This window comes from Pocillopora damicornis, chromosome 8 (assembly GCF_964200805.1).
Source record: "Pocillopora damicornis chromosome 8, jaPocDami1.2, whole genome shotgun sequence".
In the NCBI taxonomy this organism is placed as follows: Eukaryota; Metazoa; Cnidaria; class Anthozoa; order Scleractinia; family Pocilloporidae; genus Pocillopora; species Pocillopora damicornis.
In genome coordinates, this window is record NC_142677.1 from 16,539,902 (window position 1) to 16,551,637 (window position 11,736).

At 39.7% G+C, this 11,736-nt stretch overlaps 3 protein-coding genes across 4 annotated transcripts in view; all 3 read left to right on the forward strand.

Moving 5' to 3' along the window:
• Positions 1–11,736, forward strand: part of LOC113678812 (protein mono-ADP-ribosyltransferase PARP4) — a 42,947-nt gene that overhangs the window by 14,854 nt on the left and 16,357 nt on the right. For both annotated transcript variants that reach the window (XM_089214802.1, XM_089214803.1), the window contains exons 25-32: positions 8,045–8,118; positions 8,486–8,682; positions 9,225–9,324; positions 9,513–9,683; positions 9,761–9,841; positions 9,922–10,002; positions 10,547–10,648; positions 11,244–11,366. In XM_089214802.1, the coding sequence (XP_089070928.1) occupies positions 8,045–8,118; positions 8,486–8,682; positions 9,225–9,324; positions 9,513–9,683; positions 9,761–9,841; positions 9,922–10,002; positions 10,547–10,648; positions 11,244–11,366 (929 nt within the window). The remainder of the gene's footprint in view (positions 1–8,044; positions 8,119–8,485; positions 8,683–9,224; positions 9,325–9,512; positions 9,684–9,760; positions 9,842–9,921; positions 10,003–10,546; positions 10,649–11,243; positions 11,367–11,736) is intronic.
• On the forward strand, positions 993–2,348 carry LOC113678810 (membrane progestin receptor delta-like). Its single transcript, XM_027195721.2, has one exon. It carries the CDS (start codon positions 1,094–1,096, stop codon positions 2,204–2,206), a length of 1,113 nt encoding a protein of 370 aa, XP_027051522.2. The 5' UTR covers positions 993–1,093; the 3' UTR covers positions 2,207–2,348.
• LOC113678809 (membrane progestin receptor gamma-A-like) lies at positions 4,444–6,666 on the forward strand. The gene has a single exon (XM_027195720.2). It carries the CDS (start codon positions 5,079–5,081, stop codon positions 6,204–6,206), a length of 1,128 nt encoding a protein of 375 aa, XP_027051521.2. The 5' UTR covers positions 4,444–5,078; the 3' UTR covers positions 6,207–6,666.

The following is an 11,736-nucleotide window of genomic DNA, read 5'->3' on the forward strand; positions in this document are numbered from 1 at the left end:
GAATAGCTAATTGCACTCGCTCATGCGCCTCGTATTCGTAGACTCCGTTGAAGCCACGTTAGACATATGAGGGCACCACTCCTAAAACACGAAGACCAGAACATTGCCAAGTGTAAAAGAGAGGCTCGAAAAAAATCTGTTTTAAACGAGACTTAGAGAAAATTTTTTAACAACTCAGTAATGTCTTCAGGCACCACGATGTTTGCACATACTCGTCCCCATGATGTGCAATGTTCCTGGAGCCGATACCACAACTATGGTGCGATATTCGTGAACCGTTAGAGTGGAATCGAAATATCTGAAGTTTTAATTTTTGAACACATCTTAAACCACCTAGATATAGATGTTAAATGGTGTGCATTTTGAAGCGTAATTTTGTAACAACTCAAGTGTGCAAATATGAAATAACTATCCTTGAAAAACGCCAGTGCATTTCAGCATGATAATCAGTCGCGCGTTAACGTCACGTCGTAACAATTGCGGATTTCAAGACATTTAAAAAATTTCACTTATGGTGTAACGTATTTTCCTTTCTTCAAGTACTCCCTTTAAGATTCTTGAGCGTAAGCTTCTTCTCTCCAACCTTTTTATTTAAACCTCTGTTCAGTGTGTTCATAACTCTCAAATGAATAAAGCAATGGTTAAACTGTGCGAGAGAGAGAGAAAGAAACTTGGATTTGCTTCATTCTTTACAGATATTGTGAAAATCACTCTATTCTGTCACGAGTCAATTATTTAGTCAAAAGATACTCAGACTCTTTAATTGATAGTAGTTTAAAGTCCATATACTCAAAACTTTGAAACCATTATTAAATCCAACGGATACAGATGCTTTAGAATGATTTTACTGTAAAGTTTTCTCCAGAATGTGTCTTTTAATTTGTCGTTTTCTAATGATTTTTCGTTATTTAAAATGTGCAACCCACGAAGATGACTTTGAACGTGCGCGAGTTAGATCTGCTCAGTTCTTACGTATTGTTTGGAATTTGCATAATTGTTTTTACAGTTTGCAATATCGATTCATCAACAAGCGAAGCGCCGGCGCCGGTTCAGAAAAACAAAAATATTTTTGGGAGCGGAGAAATCGTTAAAAATGACGAAGGTGCTGACGAGACAAGGAAAGCTTAAACAAGTCGAACGAAACGGTGCGGTGATGTCGCACGATTTAGATGATAGTGTTTACAAAAATGGGTCACTGAAAGAAGGTAAAACTGATGAGGTCCACCGCTACTCCATGTTATTACGTGAAGATCAAATCCCACAAGCTTTCCGCACCGAGTTTCTTACGACAAGATACCGGCCGCGAAACCTGACCGCTCTCGATAGCGTGAAGAGTGTTTTCTACGCCAACAACGAGACAGTAAATTTCTGGAGCCATGTTCTCTCCGCCGTGATACTCATTGCCCGCTACTGCTCAGTGGTGTGGAACCATAGTCCTTTCACTGATCATTTTTATTTTCCACTGATGTCGTACACTCTCGGCTGCTGCATTATGTACACGATGAGTTGTGTGGCCCATATGTTCAGCTCTATGACCGAGCTACAAAACCACATCGGGTACTACCTGGATTACGCTGCTATCAGCGTATACACATTTACCAATGGCCAAGCCTTCTATTTTTACTGCCATCCACTGGGATCTGGGCTCCTTTTGTTCGACTGGCGGGAGTTGTTCCTATTCGTTTCAGCCCTGATTTCGTTCAGTGCCACTTTCAACTGTTGCAAGTCTCGTCATCAGTGGTTCGATCTCCGTTTCATCGTCCGCACCGGTTTCTACATCCTATCCTGGTTGCACAACTGTTCACCGTACTTCGTTCGTCTGTTTATGTGCTCTTCTGATCCTGCATGCAATCCCGATTCTCTTGGTCTCTTCGTAGGGTGTCTTATCTCGTTCGCCGCCGCTGCCTTAATGAATATGACCCGAATACCTGAACGGTTCGTTCCCGGGTTCTTCGATTTTATCGGGCAAAGTCACAACTTTCTTCATGTGCTTACCACTACAGGTGACCATTTTGCATTCTCCGTTCTCCTTTCGGATCTCTCAGCCAGAAAAGAATTCCTCGTTACAGAACATACACCGAGTTTTTTCGAGACGATCGGTTTGACTCTTTTAGTTCTGGTTGGGAATCTCGCTATCGTACTCTGGTTTGCTAGGTCTTTAATTTCGAATCCATCCGGTAAAATTGGACATGATAAATCTACTTAAACTGAACTTTTATATTTCTGCGAAGGAAGGCGAGAAGTTCGCCTATGTTGCAAATACTGTAATTTGATCGAAGTGGATGTTTCTTCCAAAAGTAAAATTTATGTTGAGTTTGCCATTGTTTTTCTAAAGAGGAACGCGTGAAAATTGTAAAGAAGAACAAGCGGTTTGCTTTCTACTGTTGAGATACATATAGTATGAATTTAGTTTAATATTTTTTATGTTATTTTAAGTACGGATGTTTTATGTCACCGAGGCAAGTTGTCCTCTTCAGAGAAATGTCCGAAACTTTTTCTTTCAATTAGGACTTGATCTTTTAATGAGGTTTTCTCTATATATTCTTAATTAGAAAGGTATTTGAATTCATTTTTTGCAGATATCAATGGCCTGTTAACACTTCAGTGTTCCACGCTATTCTTGTGCCGATCATTGTAATGTAATGTCCATGAAAATTGCATGAAAATGAACTTTTTACAGACATAGTACCTTTGTTCTACTTGTAAATTGATTTCATGATTGTTTTTACTCGCAAAATGTTTTTACCATTGTAGTTAAAACAAATTTTGAGACAGCTTTGGTCATCGTACTCGAACTGTTATCAGAATAACTGCTTTTAAGTGGCGCACATTCAATTCTCGTTTCAGCAGCTCTCTTTAAATGAACGGCCCTCCCATAAAAAATTAGAAACAATTGAAAAAAGCGCTCTCTTCCGTCCCTTTGTTGTAAGGACGAGTTACAAAAACCTTTAAGAACAATGTTTTATTATGAGAGAGGATTAGATTTCGGCGTTGATTCTTTGACTGGTTTATCACACTCGTCTATCCTTTCTTCCAATAACTGATAATAGCTTCTAACTAAAGCATTTCAATAAAGGAAACCATTTCCTTTTCTTCTACATAGCGCTCATTGCAAAATTGTAAGTTGTGACCGATCCTAACATTCACCATCTTTCTATTCTACTCATAGTATCTGGTTTTTTGTTGTTGTGTTTTCTTTGTTTTTGTTTTTGTTTTTTTCATTCTGCATCTTAAAGTGACCACATCTGGCCTCGTTTTTGGGAAAAATTCAATGAGTGTCTTCTCTTGCCCTTGTAAAAGCGCCCATTTATTTCATATATTAAAATATACGCCCCAAACGCGAGGATTTTCAAAGGTGCTTGCTTCCGGATGTTTTTATGGGTCTGAAGTAGTTGTTGTTTTATCAAGAGCTGCATGGAATTTTGATATGTTTCCTCGCGATACCTTATCTCAAGTAGAGAGAATAATATTCTTTTCAGATGTTACATCAACTTGTTCCTGTGGTAGCCCTGCTCGCATTTTGCGGGGCTCCAGGTGAAGGGCTATTTTAATAGCTCTATAAAGCAGTCTACTTTTAGTCTAGTTCAAAGGATATATTACGACTGTGGAACTCTATCCACTTAGAGCATCCTTTTGATGACAGGTTATTGCATCTTAAAAATTCTTCTCAATAATTTAAGGGAATTATCCGTCTAGACAGAAATTATAACAAGAAGACTGACTGTGCGTGCATTTCATGCATGCGCTTCAACCGTTACATTCAAGAAAACGTCGTGATTTATAGCACTACGATTAGCGAATTTCCGCTGAAACGCTAACGTTTCCATAGAAATTTGTTAAATAAAACTTTTCTGGTGACTTGATTGTCCAGAGTTATCACCTGCTTTGATGCTATAAAGAAACAAAAAAAGCGAGAAGACCTCACGAAAGGGTACTGCTTCTAGAAACCTTTTCTCTATCCAATGAATGAATTTTATCGTTTTGTTTCGCTACAGGATTGTATCACCTAGCTTTGTTAATTCGTTTAATGTACATTTTAAAGCTATACCGAAACATCCGCGAAGAACGAGGAAAATCAGATTTGTGTTGATTTTCCTAGATAGAATAAATCACAACGGAATTGTTTTTTTTTTTTACATACATCTCTGTACAATTAACTCCAATTTCATGCGGTCCGTTTTTTTGTAATACATTGCAAAGTCGATGGTTCGAATACTCAGTGAGTGACATTGATAAATTTTTGTGGAGTTTATCACGAACGTGTTTTTACCTTGAAATACAAATTTTTAACTAGTATTACTGTTTTGTTTCAAATTATTTTCAGTTTGGCCCATATTTACGCAACTATTCAAATATAAACAGAGGGTCCCTCGAGACTTATACAATAAATATTAACATGAATAATGTGACTTTCCTAATCTATCAAATTTATGCGCCACAGGCGAGAAAATCAAGATTTTACGAAAATCTTTTGTTCGCCTTTATAATACTGTCAAAGGTAATTGCTGGCGTTCTAATGCTGGGAGATGCTTTCGAGAAAGATGATCTGGTAAATATTTAAAATTAATATGACGTTAGTCAACGCGAGCAGAAGCGCGTGGGATTCTACAAGCCAGTTGCAATTGAACTTATTGTGCCATCCATTTCATACCGGTTTTAGCGCTGGCTTTGTTTTGTTCGGGAATGTTGTATTAATCTGTGGTTTCGTGAAGTTCTTAATGAACTTTTCAAGAGAATGTCTGCGTATCTGTCCTGCCAGTGTAGCAGAGAACGATTTTATTTATTCATGATAAGCGTCGCGACTGGTAAGCGGTCCGATCAGCGCTTGGCGTTTTCAGAACTGGTAGCGGTTTGATATCAGTGCTTGACTTGACAACCGGGTAAGCTCAAGGAAATTGAGCAAAAGCGAAAGCACCTAGGAAATCAGCCGTAGGTGAGCCACATTTTTTATTTAACGGCGGGAATCTTCAAGTGAATGACCCACAAATGAATAAACTGTTGTCTAATTGAGGAAGACAACGCCATCAATCAATTTTATCGCTGAGTGAAACGAAAGAAGGAGCTGCTAATCCGTGAGAATGCATCTAAAGACGTACAAAAGGCCTCAACAACCCAACGAAGTGAAAGAAAGAACGCCGACAAACTGTCACGAATGGGAAAATAATTTTTCAGCCTACGACAATATGAAGAAAACTTCAAGTGTAAAAGAGAACTCTGAAGGGGCGAACAAGAAAAAGTACGGCTTCTCAAGCAACCAAATCCCTGAAGTGTTCAGGACGCCATTCATCGTGTCTGGTTATCGACGACCCGGATTAACCTTCTGGGAATGTATCAGAAGTTTGCTCCGATCTTCCAACGAAACTATAAACGTTTGGAGCCACCTGCTTGCTCTAGTACTGTTCGTGTCTGTAAACATGACGTCCTTACCCACGACTGACCCATTTTTTCTGCCGCTGATCTCCTTCGCCGTGGGAATTTCGGTTCTGTATTTAATGAGTTCCTCTGCACATCTTTTCAACTGCATGTCAGAGGATTCCCATAGAATTTGTTTCTTCTTTGACTACGCGGCTATCGGGTTTTACACGTTCACGGCCGGGCAAGCAATGTTTTTTTACTCTAGGACCGCGGGCGCGTCTGCTTGGGCAGTGCACGATTCGCTTACCGTTTTCCAGTCTATTTCGACGTTCTTTTCGTTTTTCATAACTTTTTTGTGTTGCGCATCAAACCATCCACGTTGTAAAGATTACAAAGCCTTGCTAAGGGTCGGCGTTCTTGCCGTAAATTGGCTTGTTATCACATCACCGTACACGGTCCGTATTTTGTTATGTGAAAACGCCGACCCAGCGTATAACCGCATATCCACAGTGTATTTCAAACGTCATGTTGTCTTCTGCGGTTTAGGCGCCGCGCTGTACGCCGCGAGAGTTCCAGAACGTTTAATGGCAGGTGTGTTCGATAATTTTGGCCAAAGCCACAACTTAGCTCATATATTGATCGCCATGGGTATCCAACAGGCGTTCAACGCGGCCCAAGTGGATCTTCAAGAAAGGAGATCAGCTCTGTTAGATCGTTTTTCTTCACAGCCCACTCTTATGAACACGGTCGGCGTGGCCATGTTTGTTCTCTTTGGACATGTTGCTATTGTCTTGTGGTGTGCGGGAAAGCTGCGTTCTGTAAAGCACAAATCTGAGAGTATTAACAATTAGTTATCGCATAAACTGAGAATGATTTCAGACTTATTTTTAAGGCTTTAAATATTACATTTTCTTTGAGTCCTTTCCGCATTTTTCAAAAACGGTGATATAAGATCTCCCTTATAGGAAAGCAAAAATAGTGTAGGAATGAGTTTTATCTCCATTTAATGTAGCTACTTAGCGATGTATTGACTCGTTCTCCGCAGCGTGCAAAATTATACTGATGTGATTTATGTAGGCGACAGAGAGCCTTATCCAAGAGTGTTTAGCGGCATAAAGTCGCTCAGGTTGTTTAAAGAACATGAATAACGAGCCGTTGGGCAAATGATTGTCAGTCTTTCTGAGTATTCTTTGAATATCCCGTGAGTTTTTATCACGGCATAAACCCTTGGAAAATGTATCTTACTTCTTTCATGACATAACCTTAACATGGATTTGTCAGGTGGTGAATTAAATTTATTTCATCATAAAAGCGATTGTTATGTGGTGCTTAATTGTTTATTGGCGTTAGAAACCAATCAAAATGCTCGAAAGAGTAAGGAGGACCTGCATTAGCCCAATAGTTGAAAAAAATGAGATGAAAGATTCAGAAGAAATTACGAAGAGAACTAACCAGGGCTAACGTAATTTTAAATGAAGCACAACCTCGTTCAGAGACAAATAGACTGATCAATTTTGACAGTGAAATCAAGAATATCGTATCCAGAAATTGTCTGACGAATGCGAAAGAGTACTACTGCATACAAAAACCTTGCAAGCTTAGAACTCAGGTCTGCACCAGTAATTTTTTCTCGGTTTTAGTTTATCTCCGCGAACTCTGCTCTTCTAGCGTTTTTCCTATTCTGTTTACTCAATTCGAATTGTATGAAAAGCAGTCATGCCAGAATGCACGAAATGCCATGTACATAAGTTTATATTTAGCTACTTTATAGTCACAATGTAGCACCTCTTCTTTAATTAAATGGTTCTAATTTTCCTTGCAGTCAGTACTGAGCAATGGTCATAAATCCTCCTCAAAACCCTCAACAATTGTTTTACAGAAAAAACCTTCCGAACCAGCTTCAATCGCAGATCAGAGAATCAAAAGTTTCTGTAATTTATTTGAATTAGAATATTTATTGTCTCGTCAACAATTCAGATGTACATATGAATAGCGTTTGATTTACCAGGTGCTCTCCTCATTTTGTGGGAGTCAATGGCCTGGTAGAACGTGGGCTCGGAAACGGAATTGACCAATCAACTCGCGCATAACTTAGAATCCTTGGTTATAAATTTGATTGCCATGAACATTGAAGTTAAAATAAGAGTAACACGCTCCATTTCCATGTTCTTTTCGTAAATCCGTGGACGCTACATTTCTGTCAATGGTTTGTTGACTACAAACAAGAGATTAGTTTATAAATATATATTTAAATATATGAAATTCATATATCTAAAATCTTCATTCATTACTTGGATGGTTTATTTGGACTCAACACATCGACCAGCTCCCAGTTGGCTTGTTAGCTCAGTTGGTAAAGCGCTGCACCGGTATCGCAGAGGTCATGGGCTCAAATCCCATACGAGCCTGAATTTTTTTCAGGTCCTATTTTCAACTACTCGTTTCAGTAGTGTTCTTAGCTGCGAGGATCTCTTAATTTCATCTCTTCACCGCAGTGCAAATATATGAAATTCAGATTAGTTTGTAGTTTAACTACTGTGTTTTGACGGCAGGTAGGGAGGGACACGTTTAATTGTCAACTTACTCTGTAAACGTTTTTTAGCATTTCCATCGCGTCTTTAGCCCTTTGTGCAGCTTCAAATTGATATTAAATCAGTTCAGTTAACTGGCTGTACTTGTCTGTTTTCAGAACATTCAGAGCTGTTTCTATATAGCGTACGAAAAGACAAAGATTCTTTTGAAGAAGCTAAAAAATTTGTCGAGGTAAGCAAACTCCTAAGCTTCCGTAGGGTGGCTCAGTTGACCAGAGACATACTGGCGTATACTAGGAGCTCATTAATGGGCTTCTGCGTTTACTCAGATTCTCGCAATGGTAAAATATGAGCACAGGCTGCATACGATTTTCTCAGTTATTTCACTTGAAAATTTCTCATGCTGGCAAAATTTACCGCGTGGAAGGCACGTGAAAAGAATTTAAAAACTTGTTGAGAATATAATTCCTTCCTCAGATTGCCTTCTCATTGAACATAACATTCTTTTCTGTGTAAACGAATTAAAATGCCATTCCATTCCTTTGGTTTTCAACCCGGTTGAAAGTCAAGATCGTTAGTTATTACGTCATTTTTTCCAGTCCTTAACCGCTGACAAAGGCAGCACAGAGTTGTGGCGAGTCCTTCGGAAGCTGTACATGTTACCCACCTTATCGACCGCTGACCACCCACGCAATCTGTTCTTAATCTCGGATGGCCACGTGACAGAAGAGGAAACCACTCTTGGCTTGATCCGCAATCATTGCCAAAGTGACAGGCTCTTTTCCCTTGGTGTGGGGTAAGTAACCGGAAAAGGGCCTTGCCAAGTTAGGATCGTATTGTACCATATCTCCCAAAGGCTTCAGCTCTGTGTTGGATGCTCAAGCTAAGTTTAAATTTTGCAAACACTCAGGAAGGGCGTTTTGAGCTCTCAGATTTTGTAAACTTAATGTTTTTTCCATGAGATAAAGCTTCCCTTGTTTTTAATCTTAGCGAAGAGATCCAAAGATGTCGTCCAATTCGGTCTTCTTTTCTTTTATGATGACAGTCGACTCAAGTCCGTGTGCTGCGGTTGGATGCCGGTACCAACTGAGCTACGATGCTTCAAGTTAGGATTAAGGCAGATCTCGGGGTGCGCAGCATCCCGTAAAGAAATGTGATCTCTGATACTAAATTATTTTTTCCTGTTCTACCTGTAGACGATAAGTGATAATTCGGATTTTTGGTTAAACGCCACCGATGACTTGAGGCGTTACCTTTAAAATTGCTATATATATCCGTTTGTATGCGAGAAGTTTCTCATCACTACACCTTGTTTGGTTCGTTTCCTTTTCTCCTCAGTTCCACGGCCAATCGTTACCTTCTACGAGCAATGTCCAGAGTTGGAGCTGGTGCCTCAGAGTTTTTTGACGGTAGTGCCAAGTCTAAATGGGAAAGAAAGGTATGGAATTCCTGTCAACAGAAAAGGCTATTATGACTCGAGATGAAAATTGATGGCATGAAATTATTTATCGATGACAACTTCCGCCAATCTTCATAGTCTCTTAGAAAACGGCCATAGCTTCTGGATAAATTGATTATCCAAAGAATATTTAAGAATTCGTTGTTGAGAAAATAATGTTCATTTAGGTGAGATCGCAGTTGTCCAAAGCTGAGCAACCAGGCCTGACATCAGTGGGAGTAACCTGGCAGCAGCACGATTCCGGGTCCAGTCCCCCTGTACAAGCTCCTCACCAACTCTTGTCGCTGTTCAACGGTTCTAGACAAGTGGTTTATGGATTTGTTGATAACTGCACACAGGTAACTACTGATTTTCTGACATCAAGTTCATTTTAAGTCCACACTGATGCTTTGAATTTTTTCTGAACTCCTACCAGGCCACCTTGAGCGCAGAGGTTAACGGCACAACGGTATCAACCATGGTGTCTACCGCTGATCTAAATATCACTAAGGGCAAAGTAAGTGCAAGTGGAACAAAACTATCCAGCTTTCAGTGATTGCATTTTTGGTAATTTTCTACAATCGCTTCCTTGCACAGATTCTTCATCAGCTGACCGCGCGTGCAATCATCAGAGACTGGGACGAAGGTAGCCTGCATGAGCAGCGCACTGGGCACGAGGTTTGTCTCAAAAACATAACTAATATTAAATAACATCATTCATCATTGCATTTATTTTAGCCGCATGTTGTCGGTGCTGAGTAATTCAAATCGTGTTGGAGGGAGAAAGAGGGATTGGCCCTAGTCTCCATAAGATGAGACAAAAACAATGAGGATTATGACGATAACTTCAAATGGTGATTGACACATTACACACTGATTCACTATCCTGATGGAGGGGTCTGGGTTCAAACCCTGCTCAGGGTTATCATGTTGTGCTCCTGGCGAACACAATTTACTGGCTGCGAGTTGTTCAAGGGGCTGACTAAGAGGCTAAACTAACACTAAATAACGGATAAGTCGCTATCTAGTGGATAACTGCGAACAAAACGTATTGCGCTATCCACGGGATAGAGATTTGTCTTGGGGATTGAGTTATCCACCATTCAAAGAACCGGGGGCAGTAGTTGCATGTTAATACCTAAGTGCTTACTTATGTCTAGGCCGTCGAGATTTGCCTTGTTCATGACTGAACCGAGGTTGTTGTTATTTTATGATTCCGTAGATTGTGAAGAGAGACAGGAAAGACTTCATCGTTTCCTTGAGCAAGACGTTCTCCGTGGTATCCAAATTCACAAGTTTTGTTGCAGTTGAACACAGAGAAAAGGTAGAAATGAGATAAAGGGAGAAATATGCCCAAGAAACCATGCAATTTAGTCTCATTGATGAATAGCGTATGTACGAAATTATGATTCTTGCTTCATTTTGAGATTATTAAGAGTAACCGAGCCTTTCTAAGTCTTTTTTCAATTTGCTGAAGATTCGACCATGGAGGTCGCCATATTAAATCTTTCTTAGCGATCTGGCTGCTTACCTGTGACATAACAAGGCTCATTCCCCACTCTTCCATCTCTCGCCAATTTGTTTGAAGCTACAGGAGCGGCAGAATGTGAACCGTTGCTCATAGGTTATGTGTGCGTTCCCATTTTACTGAATTGTTTTCAAAATGGCGGAGTCTAAAGTTAAATTTTTAAAGCATTAGGAGAAAATTTTCGAATGGCGAGATAACTCTGGAATCTCAAATAGGGGTAAGCTAGGAATTTACATGTAAATGCTTTTTAATAACATGAATGATAAGGTTTCCAGAGTATACGTCTCGTTGAAACCCTGTTTAAAGGAGTATTGGCTGGAGTTGAATTACCCATATAACCTCTCAAACTTCTTGACAACATGTGTGTTGCTTTTCCGTTTCCTTCTTATAGGACGAGAAATTCAAGGAGGGCCAGGGACCGAGTATACTCGAGTTGGTCTCTACGGAAGATGTAGACATATTGGAATACATAGCTTGGGAGAGTCGACCTGTAATGGAGAAAAATCAGGAACTGGTAAGAATGGTCCTTTTTCAGCAGTAGCCTTCAAATCGAGCTTACTGCAAAGCCTTATATCTTGTTTTTTTATGACCTTAGTCCCAAGATCTAGCTATAAATTTCCTCCATTTTCCAGAACATATTTCTCATTTTAGGCTCGGAGAATTTACTGTCAAATCAAACAACATCCCCTAGTTGATATTCTGGTATTCCTTTCTTCCCATCAGCTTTCTGCTTGAAAATGTATAGATCTTGTAAAGACAAACTTCTTTTGAAGTCACTCCTTGTTGGGAGAGGTTTTAACTTAACAAAAAGAAAAGCGTTTTCGGGGTTTGGTGTTTTGTTACAATGATTTTGGAGGTCAAGGCTAAGATTGTAATTTTGTCGT